General features: G+C 39.8%; 1 protein-coding gene across 1 annotated transcript; it reads left to right on the forward strand.

The window, feature by feature from the left end:
- Window positions 1–3113: 3113 nt before the first annotated feature.
- Window positions 3114–15646, forward strand: cfap57 (cilia and flagella associated protein 57). The gene is made up of 21 exons (XM_074634477.1): window positions 3114–3429; window positions 4367–4680; window positions 4763–5022; window positions 5496–5670; window positions 5753–5905; window positions 6755–6897; window positions 7903–8068; window positions 8166–8279; window positions 8862–9074; window positions 9644–9817; window positions 9929–10090; window positions 10337–10492; window positions 11043–11136; window positions 11217–11407; window positions 11520–11693; window positions 11839–11997; window positions 12197–12340; window positions 13544–13660; window positions 14223–14357; window positions 15145–15288; window positions 15417–15646. The coding sequence occupies exons 1-21, from the start codon at window positions 3273–3275 to the stop codon at window positions 15588–15590; spliced, it is 3519 nt and encodes a 1172-aa protein (XP_074490578.1). The 5' UTR covers window positions 3114–3272; the 3' UTR covers window positions 15591–15646.
- Window positions 15647–16849: the final 1203 nt, after the last annotated feature.

A 16849-nucleotide genomic window follows, 5' to 3' on the forward strand; every position in this document is an offset into this window, starting at 1 on the left:
ATTTTTCAGATCTTTTTTTTTCAGACTTTTTTTTCGGACATTTTTCAGATCTTTTTTTTCGGACATTTTTCAGATCTTTTTTTTTCTGACTTTTTTTGTCCGACATTTTTCAGATCTTTTTTTTTTCAGAATTTTTTGGGTCGAAATTTATCTGATCTTTTTTCAGACTTTTTTGCGGAATTTTTTTCAGATCTTTTTCTTCAGACTTTTTTGTCGAACGTTTTTCCGATTTTTTTGCGGAAATTTTTTCAGATCTTTTTTTTCAGACTTTTTTTTCAGACATTTTTTCAGATATTTTTTTTCAGACTTTTTTGTCCGACATTTTTCAGATCTTTTGTTGCGGACATTTTTCATATTTGTTTTTTTCAGACTTTTTTGTCCGACATTTATCAGATATTTTTTTCAGACTTTTCTTTCGGACATCTTTAAGATCTTTTGTTTCTGACATTTTTTTCGGACATTTTTTCAGGTCTTTTTTCAGACTTTTTTGTCCGACGTTTTTCAGATTTTTTTTTCAGATCTTTTTTTTCAGACTTTTGTTTCTGACATTTTTTTCGGACATTTTTTCAGGTCTTTTTTCAGACTTTTTTGTCCGACGTTTTTCAGATTTTTTTTTCAGATCTTTTTTTTCAGACTTTTTTTTCAGACTTTTTTTTCAGACATTTATTCAGATATTTTTTTTCAGACTTTTTTGTCCGACATTTTTCAGATCTTTTGTTGCGGACATTTTTCATATTTGTTTTTTTCAGACTTTTTTGTCCGACATTTATCAGATATTTTTTTCAGACTTTTCTTTCGGACATCTTTAAGATCTTTTGTTTCTGACATTTTTTTCGGACATTTTTTCAGGTCTTTTTTCAGACTTTTTTGTCCGACGTATTTCAGATTTTTTTTTCAGACTTTTTTTTCAGACTTATTTTTCAGATTTTTTTTTCAGAATGTTTTTGGTCGACATTTATCTGATCTTTTTTTCAGACTTTTTTTCGGAAATTTTTTCAGATCTTTTTTTTCAGACTTTTTTGTCCAATGTTTTTCAGATCTTTTTTTTCGCACATTTGTTTTTTCTGACTTTTTTGTCCGACATTTTTCAGATCTTTTTTTTTCAGAATTTTTGGGGTCGAAATTTATCTGATCTTTTTTCAGACTTTTTTTCGGAATTTTTTTCAGATCTTTTTCTTCAGACTTTTTTGTCGAACGTTTTTCAGATTTTTTATTCTGAAATTTTTTCACATTTGTTTTTTCAGACTTTTTTGTCCGACATTATTCAGATCTTTTTTTTCGGACATTTTTTCACACCTTTTTCAGACTTTTTTTCAGATCTTTCTTTTCAGACTTTTTTTGTCCGACATCGTTCAGATCTCTTTTTTCAGACCTTTTTCAGAACTTTTTTTTCAGACTTTCTTTGTCCGACATTTTTCAGATCTTTTTTTTTCAGACTTTTTTTCGGACATTTTTCAGATCTTTTTTTTCAGACTTTTTTGTCCAACATTTTTCAGATTTTTTTTTTTGGAAATTTTTTCACATTTGCTTTTTTTCAGATCTTTTTTTTCAGACTTTTTTTGTCCGACATTGTTCAGATCTCTTTTTTCAGAATTTTTTTCAAACTTTTTTCAGATCTTTTTTTTCAGACTTTCTTTGTCCGACATTTTTCAGATCTTTTTTTTTAGACTTTTTCTCGGACATTTTTCAGATCTTTTTTTCAGACTTTTTTTGTCCGACATTTTTCAGATTTTTTTTTTCAGACTTTTCTTTCGGACATTTTTCAGATCTTTTATTTACGACTTTTTTCCGACTTTTTTTTCGGACATTTTTCAGATTTTTTTTGTCCGACTTTTTTGTCCGACATTTTTCAGATCTTTTTTTTCAGACTTTTTTGTCCGACGTTTTTCCGATCTTTCTTTTCAGAACTTTTTCTTTCAGACTTTTTTCAGAACTTTTTTTTCAGACTTTCTTTGTCCGACATTTTTCAGATTATTTTTTTCAGACTTTTTTTCCAGACTTTTTTGTCCAACATTTTTCAGATTTTTTTTTTCAGACTTTTTTTGTCCGACATTTTTCAGATTTTTTTTTTCAGACTTTTTTTCGGACATTTTTCAGATCTTTTTTTTTAGACTTTTTCTCGGACATTTTTTCACATCTTTTTTTTCAGACTTTTTGTCCGACGTTTTTCAGATTTTTTTTTCAGACATTTTTTCACACCTTTTTCAGACTTTTTTCAGAACTTTTTTTTCAGAACTTTTTTTTCAGACTTTCTTTGTCCGACATTTTTCAGATCTTTTTTTTCAGACTTTTTTTCGGACATTTTTCAGATCTTTTTTTTCAGACTTTTTTGTCCAACATTTTTCAGATCTTTTTTAGCCCACACAGTATGTAATAGTTATTAATATTTAAAACCACGTCTATTCCTGAAAAATCTGAACTTTTCTAATTTAGAATCATAGACCTTATTTATTATTTACTTATTATTTTTTTAGAACTACTTTTAATGTGTAATTAATATTGTGTGTTTATATTTTTATGATAATTTTATCTGTGTAAAGTGTCTTTGAGTATCCAGAAAAGCGCTATATAAATAAAATGTATTATTATTATTATTTACTTATTGACACCTTCACTGTGGTTTATCAAGACATGCCACAAATTCAATGGAAATAAACATGGTTACTTTAAGGCTCCCAGGTCTTATCTAGCCTGTGTATTGATTTTAAATTAAACTATTGATAAAATAAACCTATGGCAAAAATAACTCTGAAATAACAAATCATGTGAATCACTTGACTCAAATCATGTGAATCTAGTAAATCAACCCAACTTCTTTACAGTCCATCACTAGACAGAGCTCAGTTAGTTAAGATGCGTCGCTAGGCAACCTTGCGAAATATCGCGAGATTTCGTTAAGAAAGAAGCGGATTTCCTGAATTAGAAGGGAAACAAGGTTAACCAGGTAGTTTGTCAGGTAATTTATGGCACATTGACAGGGAAAAGACAAAAAGACGGCGGAAACAAATACAAAAGCTGTCATGATATGGTGGATGGAGGAAGAAAAATAGTGTAAATAGAGTTCTCAAGTTCTCGCGAGATCTCCCAGGTTGCCTAGCGACGAGACTCTCATCACACTACTACTAGCACGCCTGCTGTGTTTTACTCACTGTTCACCTTTCTGGCTTTACAACTAGTTTAATGCATGTGCGGAGAGTTTTTTTGTAGATTTTATCAACTTTATAGTTTGTTCGCAGCTTAAAAAACAACTTTAAACTGTGAAAAGTTGAATAATGTCGTCTGTTGTGGCTCAGTCTCATTTCTTATTCGGCCTGCGGACAGGTGTGAACAACAACCTGTGTTTCTGTGATGAACACACGGTGGTTTTCCCCGCTGGGAACAGCTGTGTGTGTTATAACACCACCCAGAGATTTCAGAGGTTCATTCCAGGTGAGTTGAAGCTTTTGAACCGTTTGTTTTGAGGAATTGAAGCAGGCTAACCTGGTTAATGATGTACCTTCAGTGAGCTTCTGGTTAGGTTAGATCATGTGATCATAGGCCTGCTATACAGACTCCAATTACAAACACATGTATTTAGACTTGACTTGACAAAATCAAAAGAGACTCAACTTGGACTTTAAAGGTCCCATATTGTAAAATGTGAGATTTTCAGGTCTTTTACATTGTAAAGCAGGTTTAAGTGCTTTATAAATACTGTTAAACTATCAAAACGTTCAATACACGGAGAAATACACACAGCCCGTATTTGAAATTGCGCGTTTGAAACAACTCGTTTGGATTTCTGTCCATTTGTGATGTCACAAATATACAATATATAGACCATTACGCGGTTTTAAACGTAAACTTTCTAAATGTGTCCCAGTTTATTTCCTGTTGCAGTGGATATGAATAACATCAGCTGACAGGAAGTAAAAACATGGACCCAAGCTGTTGAAATGCACTAAAACGGAGCGTTTCAGACAGAGGGTAAATACAGGTATATTCAGACAGACAGTACGAGGAAAATAAAGTTTTTTTTTAACATTACAGCATGTAAACATGTTCTAGTAGAAACACAAATTACAAGTATGAAACTGAAAGTGAGCATGACATGGGACCTTTAACACAAATGATTTGAGCCTTTTGACTTGAAAATACTTGATACCTTCCCTCCAGACCAAAGATTAAACATGGTTATGTGGGCCCCACATGGGTTATGCTGACCCTGGGTACCAAGTGGGTATGGGCCCAAAATGGGCATCTTATCTGGGGACCACTTGGATCAACTAAGTTGGTCCCACATGGGCTCCCCATTACTAGTGACTTGCAAAACAATGACTTGGTCCAGCCTCTGGTCCTATGGCATTCCTTTGATTTTTCTCAACAGGCTCAGAGAAAAGCCAGGGCATGCATGCTCTGGCCATCAGTGCCAACCGGCGTTACCTGGCGGTGTCAGAGCGCGGTGAGAAGGCCACGGTCACAGTGTTCGACCTGCAACATGAGCAGGGCAGAAAGAGGAAAGTTCTGACTGCAGGAGACGTGCCTGTTCAAGAGTTTGTATGCATGGCTTTCTCTCCCGATTCCAAGTACCTGATCGGCCAAACGGGTGGCCCGGAGTGGACGCTCATCTTCTGGCTTTGGGAAAAACAGAAAGTCCTGGCAACAGTGAAGACCAGTAACTCAAATAACGCCGTCACCCAGGTGAGTCATTCATGCTGTATCGACGCAGCCACAGCTCTTGTATGTGCAGCCGTACTGAACTATTTCATTGATGTCCCATCAGGTCAGCTTCAACCCTCACAACAACATGCAGCTCTGTGTGAGTGGAACCGGTGTGTTCAAGCTGTTCCGCTACGCAGAGGGAGCCCTGAAACAGAGCAGCTCCGCAAAGGTGGAGTCCATCAACTTCCTGTGTCATACCTGGATGACGGAGGAGCGGGTGATCGCTGGGACGGACACGGGCAGGCTGCTGGTGTTTGAGTCTGGAGACCTTCGTAGAGAGATTAACACGGCTTCTAAGTCTTTTCAGGAGCAGTCCGACAGGTCAGAAGTTGGACCACATTAATACTGTGTTAACGTTGTTTATCCACAGATTGTTTTATAAACTTATAGGTCACATACAGTAAATGTGCAGGATAGGCCGGATGAGAGTTAATCTAAATTAGTTTTTGTAATTTATAGATTATATACACTGTTTATTCCCAACAAATCCTACTGAAACACTAACAATGAAGTGAAGCTTCACTGCTCTCACGTGAAGACAACTGATGAAGATCATGAGATGTAGCTGAAAGATGAAAATCTTTGTTTTGTAAGAGTGTTTTGTTAATCTCACTAGAAATAAAACCATGAACAACATTGTTACTGTGGTTATGGGTATAGTGGTGATGCAGTAGACTCCCTGCTTGGTCATAGATTCCTTCAATCAAGCCAATTCATTAATATGGTTTTGGTTTATCCGTGACTGATCTGTTTGTTTTTGCTGAATCTCCCTGTTTTTTTTTTTTTTTCCACAGGCAAGTGGAGATGAAGAAGATCAAAGACACTGACGTGAATGAAGGTCCCAACGTGCCTCGCATCACAGCCATTCTGTCCTACTCCAAGGGCTTTGCATGCTCTTTGGGGTCCGGCACCGTCTGTCTTTTTGAAAAGAACGAGGAGGACGGTTACAGAAAAAGCAGGGAGATACGGGTAAATGTTCATGCAGCTGACAGTGCTACTGCAGGCTCTGTGTGTGTTTCAGAGTGATCATATGTGTATTCTTTGCTGTCAGATCCCACCAGACCCATGCAGCAACGAGCTGACCTCGGCTGAATGCCAGGAGATTGACACTGTGTGCATCAGTCCAGCAGAGGAGACTCTTGCCATCAGCACGGACAGAGGACAGCTGTACAGCTTCAGCCTGTCCTCTGTGGAGATCAACAAGGTACAGTCACCTCGACCAGCACCACCACTAGCAGACTGTGTAAAAAAAACACAGCCTCCTCATTCATTTCAATGAGACCACTGCGGGGTACCAATGCAGAGGGCTCTAGTAAAACACGGACGGTTGACCTGCACTGTTTTGGCCATCCTGACAGCAATCAATAAATCAAATGCTTTGACAAAAAAAAGAAAAAAATCTGATATCTTTGGCTGTCGCAGGACTGTAATAAACCTACCTGTCTGCACGCACTCTGTTTACGTTCATAATGATCATTTTGGGGTTTTAGGTTAGAGGCCTGAACAATCTGCTAGGCTGAAAACAAGCCTTACCTAGTCTGTTGCAGGCCACATTTTGAACTTTGTTGTGGCTCAAAAAACTGACATCCACAGAAACGTTTGGTCTCATTTTGAACCAGAGCATAGGTACGATACAAGATGAATAAATCCCCCCTCATTGAGTTAGATTCTCTTCTTTGTTTGGGAGGGGAGAGAGACACACGAGATCTGCACTCTGCTGCAGTTTTCTTCTCTAGTTTCTCTTTAGCCATGCTTGCTGCGTGGCTCTGTGGATGGCAATGTGGTAAACATTGCACCTGCTTTACATCAGCATGTTAGTACTGTCATTACAATCATGTTGTTGATTTTTAATACAGCCTCACATAACTGCTTGGATGGTTTTAAGTCTTTCTCTCATGCCTGTTTGTCTCTTCTCCACCTTCCATTGCTTCCTTGGTACATTCTCCCCCTTGTCTTCCTCCACTCTCCTTCTTTCCCTCATGTTTTTTTACTTCCCCTGGACTTTATATCCTTAGTCCATATCAACCTTTTTGTGTAACTCTATATCCATCAGGAGGATCACATGCATCATTTTGAGTTCCTGTCGCAGTCCTTCCACTCTAAGTCCATCACTGGTTTGTCTGTCTGCATTCGAAAGCCGCTGGTAGCCACCAGCTCTCTGGACCACTCCGTCCGCATCTGGAACTATGAAACAAAGTAAGAGATAAAATCACACCCAAGCCCATTGCTGTTTTGTTTATGTCGAGTGATGTATTTTCTAGGGCTGTCAATCGATTAAAATATTTAATCGCGATTAATCACAAATTAATTGCACATTTTTTATCTTTTCAAAATGAACCTTAAAGGGAGATTAGTCAAGTGTTTAATACTCTTATCAACATGGGAGTGGACAAATATGCTGCTTTATGCAAATGTATGTATATATTTATTATTGTAAATCAATTAACAACACAAAACAATGACAGATATTGATCCAGAAACCCTCACAGGTACTGCATTTAGCATAAAACAATATGCTCCAATCATAACATGGCAAACTGCAGCCCAACAGGCAACAACAGCTGTCAGTGTGTCAGTGTGCTGACTTGACTATGACTTGCCCCAAACTGCATGTGATTATCATAAAGTGTGCATTTCTGAAAATGGGAGACTCGTGGGTACCCATAGAACCCATTTACATTCACTGATCTGGAGGTCAGAGGTCAAGGGACCCCTTTGAAAATGGACATAACAGTTTTTCCTCATCAAAATTGAGTGTAAGTTTTGAGCGTTATTTAACTTCCTTCGCGTCAAGCTAGTATGACATGGTTGGTACCGATGGATTCCTTAGGTTTCCTAGTTTCATATGATGATTCAGCATCTTAACTTTAGCTTTAAGGCCGCTACAACCTCTCAAAGATCGTGACCACAAGTTGCATTAATGCGTTAAAGAAATTAGTGCCGTTAAAACAAATTTGTTATAATCACGTTTAATTTGACAGCCTGACAGCCCTAGTGTTTTCTTAATTTCTCCACACAGTCTTAGGCATTGTTCTTTTGAGTCATACACATATAAATAAGTTGGGTCACTGTGTATTATACTGCATGCTTTAGTTTAATTAAGCACCCTGAGGGAGGAAAAGAGGGGATCCTTTTGCAGTCCTAAGTCCGGACATGCTACTGTGTCTCTTCATTGCCTCTCTCTCTGTGAATCGTCACCAGAGTGTTGGAGCTGTACAAGGAGTTCCAGGAGGAGGCGTACAGCGTGGCTCTGCACCCCACCGGCCTCTTCATCCTGGTGGGCTTCTCAGACAAACTCAGGCTGATGAACCTGCTTATCGATGACATCCGCACCTTCAAGGAGTTCACCGTGCGCGGCTGCAGAGAGGTGGGTTATATGTTGATTGTGTGTTCACACAGTGCGTCTAAAATTGCTATCACAGCCGCATGATGCACTTTTTTCACTTTCTCTCTCCACACTTTAGTGTGCTTTTAGCAACGGTGGCCACATGTTTGCAGCCGTCAATGGAAACGTCATCCACATCTACTCTGTCACCTCTTTTGAGAACATCCTCAATCTGAAGGGCCACAATGGGAAGGTGAGTCAGGCAGGAGAGAGTATCATACAGCATGTGGAATGAGGGCATGTGTCCAAAGTCAGAGAGAGTGGTCATATTTGTCATACAATGAGGCAGCTTTAAAGGGATAGTTTGGGTGTTTCTCAGTGGGGTTGTATGAGGTACTTCTCCATAGTCAGTGTGTTATCGACAGTAGATGACGGTCGGCACGGCTCTCAGTTTGGAGAAAACAGACAGGAGTTACCGCACGGGACTAAAGCCCGAGACACACAGGGAACGTTAACAGGTTAGAGCAGCGTCTCACGCGCGCCTCAGCTGCGTCTCTTCTAGAAATTCGAGGTCTCGCCTATTTTTACCGCGAGCCGCGCGGTTCACAGCAACAACAGACAGTGAAGGTGATCTATTGACAGTATATTGACATCATATCAGTACATTACTACAGTTTCAGTGTGTAGATATCTGTAGAATATGTTACGGACATGAAAAAGTAAAGACTTCTCGTACCTCATACAACCCCACTTCAAAATACCCACAGACTATCCCTTTAACCATGGCTCTCCAAAAGGAGATAGTACAGTACAATTTTTTTTTTTTTTTTTGCAGGTGCGAGGCGTTGAATGGAGCCTGGACGACAGCCGGCTGGTGTCGTGCGGGATGGACGGCGCGGTGTACGAGTGGAACACGCAGACCGGCAAGCGTGAGTCTGAGAGCGTCCTCCAGTCCTGCAGCTACACCGACGTCGCCTTCTCTTCAGATTGCAAGACCATCCTGGCTGTGGGAACAGACCTCATGCTGAAGGAGATCCAAGATTGTCAGGTCAGTAAGAACAACACACTACTTGACCTCTTTTGAGTTTCCATCAAGTATAATGAGCTTAATATGTTGTTCATGAAGGAAGGAAGTTTTAGGAACAATATGAGACTATTTGTTTTACAGGCATTTTCCAAAAGCAGTTGCGGGTGCAATTAAAAAGGGTTTTATTAGTCGTCGTATGCCTTCAGGCGAGCTGAGAACAAGACGCTAAAATGCTCTGTAAAGCTGAGGGCAACTGCATAGTTGGGTGATAATTCTGTGGATTCATCCCTACGAGTGATACCTTTCACAGTACACATAGTCAATTACTACTGTAGAAGCATGGCGGCCGGCTCCGTGAAGAGGACCCGCTCCGTATGTACACTTAGTTTAGGTGTTTATACACTAAAGAAAACATACTTATTAATATTGTATTCCATTTCTGCCAATAGATCCCCCGAAATGCGTGACACTGTTCATTTAAAGGCCATAACCTTCTTCTCGCACATTCCTCTGCACTATAGATGTATTCTATTTTAGTGAATTCAGTATTGTTGTTGTCCTCCCAGTTGAGTATTTCATTGGTTCCACAGGTCCTGAGGGAGCTTCCTGCTGATTCAGTAGCTCACACCGCCGTGGCAGTGTCTCACTCTGGTAGGGTCGTCTTCACCGGGACTTCCACTGGAACCATCAGAGCCGTTAAATACCCGTTACCTATCCAGAAGGAATGGATCATGTACCAGGCTCACTGCGGCCCCATCACCAAGGTTTGGTCTTCATCTCTGAATACTGGACTATTGGGAGAAATAATCTCTCATGTCAACCTAATTATATCTAGAAAAAAGGTCTGACTAACTAATAACTTTGTGTGTCCTCAGATGGCGATCACGTTAGACGATCAGTTCCTGCTGACGGCGTCTGAAGACGGCTGCCTGTTGATGTGGAAGGTCATCGATAAGGAGGGCCGAGGACTGAAGAGCAACAGGAAGATCATCCACACTGAAGAGATCCTCGTCACCAAGTCAGACCTGGAGGAGAAGGTCTGTGTGTGTGTGCGACTGCATTAGGCCATTTTATTTGCATATGTCTCAGTTATTAATGGTAGGATGAAACATGCTGAGATGACGAGTGGACACTATATTAACATGAGTTGGAAATACACAGTATTTTTAATAAATGGATGACATTTTTCTACTGCAGCACATAATAATCACATTGCAAGTGGTTAGTTACATTATAGGGACATCTAACATCAATATCCAAGTTCCCGTCTGTCTGTGTTGCAGAACCAGAACACGCTGGAGCTGAAGATGCGTCTGGAGGAGCTGCAGATGGAGAACGAGTACCAGCTCCGCCTGAAGGACATGAGCTACAACGAGAAGATGAAGGAGCTTTCTGACAAGTTTACGCAGCAGATAGAGTCTCTGAAAACAACACAACAGGTCTGCTGGTCACCTACCAGACAGCTCCACTACACATATACTAGATACCGTTAAAGTTATCGGAAACCAACAATGCCTGTATTTAATTACTAAGACTAATAACATCACTTCATTACTTTCTAGTGGTATGTTTTTAAAGAATTAACAGTATTGATAACATATTTGCGGGATTTGAATTAGGGATGCACCGATACCACTTTTTTCAGACCGAGTACAAGTACTTACATTTGGGTACTAATGTAGGCAGTTGTTGCCAATGCTGGAATAGCAACTTTTCCAAATGGATTTTCCGCTGTTGAATCAGGCTTTTACCATCTGAAGGGACGTGCACGTGCATCGACAAAGTATCCCGTCACAGGCTAGATTTTCTAAAGCCTAAAAAACAGAGCCATGAGGAGGTGCAGAAATCTAGTTTTCTCTCACACCACTTCAGTTACAGTATGCTGAAAGGTTATTATGGGATGTTTGCCCAATGATGCCAAAAACTCAACTGCCTACCCCAGCTTTAAGGCTTTTATTTTTCTATTCATTACATGTACTGTGCCTGCAGGCCATGAAGACAGAGATGGAAAAGCAGGAACGTGAGCACCAGGAGAGTTCTGCAGAGGTCACCGAGAAACACTCAAAAGAGCTGAATGATTTAGGTAAGAAGAGGACGGGATCAGTATCCGCACAATCCCGGGACAGCGTAACCTCAATCTGTTTGTCAATCAATCACACACAGAGTCATCCTACAGCCACAAGCTGATTGTGGAGCATGAGAGGTTCCAGGATCTTCAGCACAAATCTCAAAGAATGCAGGAAGACTATGAGAAGCAGCTGAAGGTTGCAGAGGAGAGTAAGATCCAATCCCTGGAGGAGCTGACGGAGCTCTCCGAGGCCAAGCTGCAGGAGAAGACTCAGCTCCTGGTTCAGGTCAGTCAGGAGGAGCAGCAGGAGGAGGAGGAGGAGGCAGCTTTAGGGACTAGATAGTGTTATATGAAGTAGATTGAACACCACATGAAACCGTCACTTTTATTTTGTGCAGTGTCAGGAGGATGCAAAGCAGCAGAGCCGTGAGTTCAAAGAGATCATAAAGCAAGTAGAGGAGGATGAGGAGAGGAAGATCCATGACATCCAGATCAAGTATGAGAGGAAACTGCACACTGAGAAAGAGACCAACACGAATCTGAAAGGAGAAACTGGTCTCATGACACAAAAGGTGACCGCAGCTCCTGTTATCTGCTTCTTAATTGCATCTGCAGAAAAACTTTCCCGTCATTCTTCCCATCTGTTTCTCATGTAATCTCCCAACTCTTTGTGTTTCTTCTTCTTCCTTTTTTTGGTGGACGATTGTGGGATCGCAGTTCTACAGTCTGCAGAGACAGATCGACGACAGGAGCGCAGACATAAACAAGCTGAAGCAGGAGCGACAGAGACTGCTGGGGTTGATCCGCTCCCTGGAGAGCGACATCGAGGACCTGAAGCGGCAGATCTCTGGACACGAAAAGACCAACCAGGACAAGGTGGCTTCAACATTTTAGATAAAAAATATAGATATATTCATTACACTTAAATAAAAGTAAGATCCTGATAGAATTATGAGAGTCATAAACCTGCAGTTGATGAAACATGGTAGGTTTTGGTCTGCTGCAGAGTCAAGACAATATTTGATGTTCATCATAAAAATTGCTTTCTTCCGCTATCTTCCCTTCACACATACAGGATAAGACCATCTCCAGCTTGAAGAAGAAGAACCAGGAACTGGAGAAGCTGAAGTTTGTTCTTGATTTCCAATTAAATGAGTTAAAGAAACAGATTGAGCCTCAACAGGATGACATCAATGAGAAGAAGGAGCGGATCCATCAGGTCTGTATGTGTGTGTTTGTGTGTTGTGTGTGTGAGGGGATGATAGGAAACGTTTTCTAAAAGCTGCAGCATTCTACTGTAGAACAGGTTTCATTAAAACATTTTACTAAAAACAATGAACATCAATTAGTTATGTGTCCATTTTAAGAAGTTGCTTTGTCCTCTTAACCAGCCGCGACAGCGACGCTGGTATTGTTTTCTCATCGTGAGTCTGCGGCCCGGCGTCGTAGATGATCCGATCACAAGTGGACAGCTCTTAGTACGTCAGTTCACACCTGACATCAGAATGCGTCGCCACACGTGTTCCTCGCTCTATATGCAGATAAACACGTGACGTACGTCAGGAGTTGAGTTTTCATTAAAACAAAATTATGACTGGTGTGTTAATCACAGCACACAAGGCTGAATATCACCGGTTGCTGACAAGCATTGTAGCATTTAAAAGGCTATTTTTATACCCCCGCGACAACGTAGTCTGTCCGTCCGTCCGTCTGTCCGTACGTTACACTTTCGTTTCCGGAGCAGAACTCGGAAACTATTAAACATAGGAACTTCAAATTTGGTATGATGGTTGACAATGTGGTCTAGTTGTGCCTTTTGGAAGTTAGAAGTCCAAGGTGCCCAACATTTTTTAAATGTTTAAATCCCGAGCTGTTTATGTTTCTGTCTGTCTGTGAAGAGATTTTGTAACCAAGATATCGTTGCAGCCGTGCAAGATGCAGTCACAAAACTTTACAGGTGTTTAGTCGAGATGTAAATGAGGGCAAAGTTTGAAGATGGGTGTGGTCCGAGCAAGGGGGGCAATTTGGCATCGCAAGATGGTCTCCAGTTTTATTTTGTTTTACTTAGTCAAGTCAAAGATACAAATGAAAACTTAATGTGCTGTTTAAAAAGCAGTTTATCCTGTTTTGATCATTTTATTTATAAACATAATGATGAAACATATCATACTATAGTATGTCGAAAAATTTCATGAAAAAAAGTCATAGTATAGTATCATTTTATTGTAGCATGATGATGAAACATGTTGAAATAAAGTGGACCCCTGTGGGTATCAACATGTAAGTTGTTGTATGTGTACAGTTTATTTCCCTTGGACTCAACTGATATCCCTGCATCCCTGTTAGGGGACATTTTGTGTAACTTGTCAACTTAAACAGTCTGCAGTACTGATAGTGGTGCACTGTTCTTCCTGTTTGACAGCTGGAGGAGGAGCTGGCGCAAATCGACAAGAGCAACACTCAGCTGAAGCTCACCGTCTCTGACCTGAGGCTCAAACTGAAGACTAGTGATAAGGAGATGTACAAGGAGATGCAGAAAGTGAGTACACAACTAACACTTGGTTTCAATGCTGCAACAAACTATTATGATTATATGATGATGCACACATGCTGTAATTACTACATTTTCAGCTTTAATATGTTTTGATTAGCTACTAACAGCTATTTGATATACTGTAATATGTCAAATGTTGACAGGATGTTCACATGAATCTAACCTCTGATAGAAGAAAAGCCATAGTATAGTATGTCGAAAGATTTCATTGAAAAAAGTCATAGTATAATATATCGAAAAATGTCATGAAAAAAAGTTATAGTATTGTATGTCGAAAAATTTCATGAAAAGTCATAGAAGAGTATGACAAAAAATCTCTTGGAAAAAAACTTGTGGTAACATATGTCAAAAAATTTCATGAAAAAAAGTCATAGTCATAGTTTTTTTTTTCATGATATTTTTCGATATACGTTACCGAGTTTTTTTCATGAATTATTTCATGGACTTAATGCATCTCCAGATTTATTTTCTCCCTTGCCTTTCAAGGCTTCCGTATAAATAGATGTGAAAAAAAATGTGAACCTTTTGATATCTTTCCTGTGGCCAGGTGAAAGATCTGGAGATGCATCTTCAGCGGTTCAAGTCAGACCTCCATAACTGTGCTAGCTTCATCCAGGAGCCACGGAAACTGAAGGACAGTGTGCAGATGATCTACGCCCGCTATGTACCGCAGACCGATGGGGTGAGTGCAGCAGCATAACATAGGTAATTGTGATCGGCCCTGGTGCAGATTTTTTTCTTGTGCCATCACCCCAAACACAAGTGCACACAGACACTAACCAATCCAGACGATTTCAAAGCAGACAATTGCTCTGCCACCGTGGAGAGGCTCACCATGCAACTCCCATCCTGCAAAGCAGCCTTAAGCCTCGTCCACACTGGGAACGTCAGGAGAGCGTGGTAGCTGCGTTACCTGTTGTTTTTTATTTCGGCGTCTGTGTTAACAGGTTAGAGCAGCCACACTGTCCGCATGAGACGCACGTCTCACACCCGACGCGTTAATAACGCAGCCACCACGCGACACGACGCAGCCGCCACGCGCTCCTGATGTTCCCGGTGTGGATGAGGCATTAGATCAGCACCACGGACAGCAGCTGAAGCGCCAAATTTATCAACGCTAATTTAACAGTTTACCCTGAACTCAGCCGCCAAATGTTATCACAGACACAGATTTCAGTAGGTGCACATTTTCCTACATATGAGACGTAACAATTTCAGTGCTATAGATTGAAATCCCTGACCCCCCTCCATAAGAACAAAAAGAAATCAGTACTCATCCGTTAGAAGTTCATCCTACAGGTCTTGTGCTCCGCAAAGTGATCGACTACAACTGCTTAAGAACCATCGAACGTGTTTTTTCATTGTAAGGGTGCGGGGTTTGATTCCAGTCTTGTTGAAACTTGAAGTTTTACACACTGTAAGAAATGCGGGGAATATGCAAACTTTTTGTGCTTGTGCTGTTTCCAAAGGTGGAGAAAAGCAGCGTCGACGACGATATTCAGAGGGCATTTTGTCGCCAGCGTGATCACCTGGAGAAGACCGTTAATAGTCTCAAGACGAGGCTCGCCAAATCTGCTGAGGAGCATGAGAAAGTCTATGTCAAGATCATGAAGGTGAATTATAAAACCCTGCATGGACAATTCCTCTGACTAGTCATTAGGGATTCAATATCTAATATAAGCCTGAGCACAGCTTTACTGAAGACGTGATGTTCTAACAGTTATTGTCGTTTCCTCCGCAGGACAACGTGGCTCTGATTACTGAAATCAATGACCTGCGTCAGGAGCTGCGTTCGGTGAGGACTCAGGTCAAAGAATACAAAGCTCAGCTGGCCACTTTCAAGAAGTCGAACAAGTCGCGACCTCACTCAGAGGAAGGGCCTAAAACGGAGCCCAAACGTGAAGACGTCAACTAAGAAATTATTATAATTATAATCATTATTGATGGTATTAAATATATTTGAATTTAAAACCATTGTTCTTGTTTATTAACGATTAACACCGACACCAACTAGCTTTAAAACTGCGTAGGCGGAATTGGTACTACAAACAAGTTCAAGTTGAGAACCACAGCGCAAGAAGAGGCATCCTGTCAGAGGTCAGTTCCATACTTTTCCAGACTCAAATTTCCACATTTCTGACTGCTGTTCTGTCTGGAATACTATTGCCTGAATTTCATTCATTTTTAATGCATTGTATGACTACTGCAGAAATTAAATTTCATTTGAAATTTTTAATTTAATTTAATTTAATTTGAAATTTAATGTTCTGGACAAAATGTACATCTGCATTTACCAATCAAAACAGTCTGTGCTTATCTGTTGACCAAACAGGGACTTCAGGTTTTATTCTCATGAGAAATGTTGAGTTTTTATCCCCGTGGTGCTTCACTAAAGCTGTCTGTTCTGTTCTTTAGGCTGGATGTGCTTTATGGAGGACCACAAGAGTCACGTAAGTTAAGGAACATGTACAGCATTGTTGTGAAATAATGGTAATAATTGATCTTGCATCACCCTGAAGGGGTTTATTTCACAACAATGACCGGCTAGCTGTGCATTATCCCGTTTATTACACAGCTACTTACTCAAAAACGGTTCGCCAGAGTCCGACATCAGAACTGCGCCCATAACAACACATCTGTTATAAAGAAATAACAGACCGCCGTGATTGACCAATCGGAATCGAGTATTCAACAAAGCCGTGTAATAAATAGTAATAAAGCATTTAATTAATTAATAACTTTTTGCACAACAAAAATAGGCTTTAATTAATTTGTTTATAAATTGATTTATTAATCTATGAATAAATGGACTAAATTACAAAGTGATTCATAATTTAATATTTTAACGTGCAATTAAAAAGAATTATAAAAAGAATTTACAAATTAAATATTAATCCATCAAATAGTTAAAATTAAAAAGGGATTTACAAAAACATAGAAAAAGTTCATAATTTAAAAATACATTAATGAATTAATGAATAAATTATTTTATTTAAAGTTCTATTTGAAAATGCAGTTTCAAAAGAGAAATATATAACTGGATTCACAAATTGAATTAATACAGGTTTTAATCAGGCGTTTAAAAGGGCCACTTCTTTTCCTGTTTGCACTTCCCTGCTGCTTTTACTAAACGTGTTAGCTATTATTGCTAAGTCATTTAGCCTCTGCATCAGC

The sequence above is a fragment of the Sebastes fasciatus genome, chromosome 1 (genome assembly GCF_043250625.1).
Source record: "Sebastes fasciatus isolate fSebFas1 chromosome 1, fSebFas1.pri, whole genome shotgun sequence".
Taxonomy (NCBI): domain Eukaryota; kingdom Metazoa; phylum Chordata; class Actinopteri; order Perciformes; family Sebastidae; genus Sebastes; species Sebastes fasciatus.

What these genes read in the sequence shown, in the direction of transcription:
- cfap57 (XM_074634477.1), top strand. Translation starts at nt 3,273, where the DNA reads ATGTCGTCTGTTGTGGCTCAGTCTCATTTCTTATTCGGCCTGCGGACA. An exon ending in AGACTCAGCTCCTGGTTCAG is followed by an intron (nt 11,408 to 11,519) that starts GTCAGTCAGGAG and finishes TATTTTGTGCAG; the next exon opens with TGTCAGGAGGATGCAAAGCA. An exon ending in TGTACAAGGAGATGCAGAAA is followed by an intron (nt 13,661 to 14,222) that starts GTGAGTACACAA and finishes TCCTGTGGCCAG; the next exon opens with GTGAAAGATCTGGAGATGCA.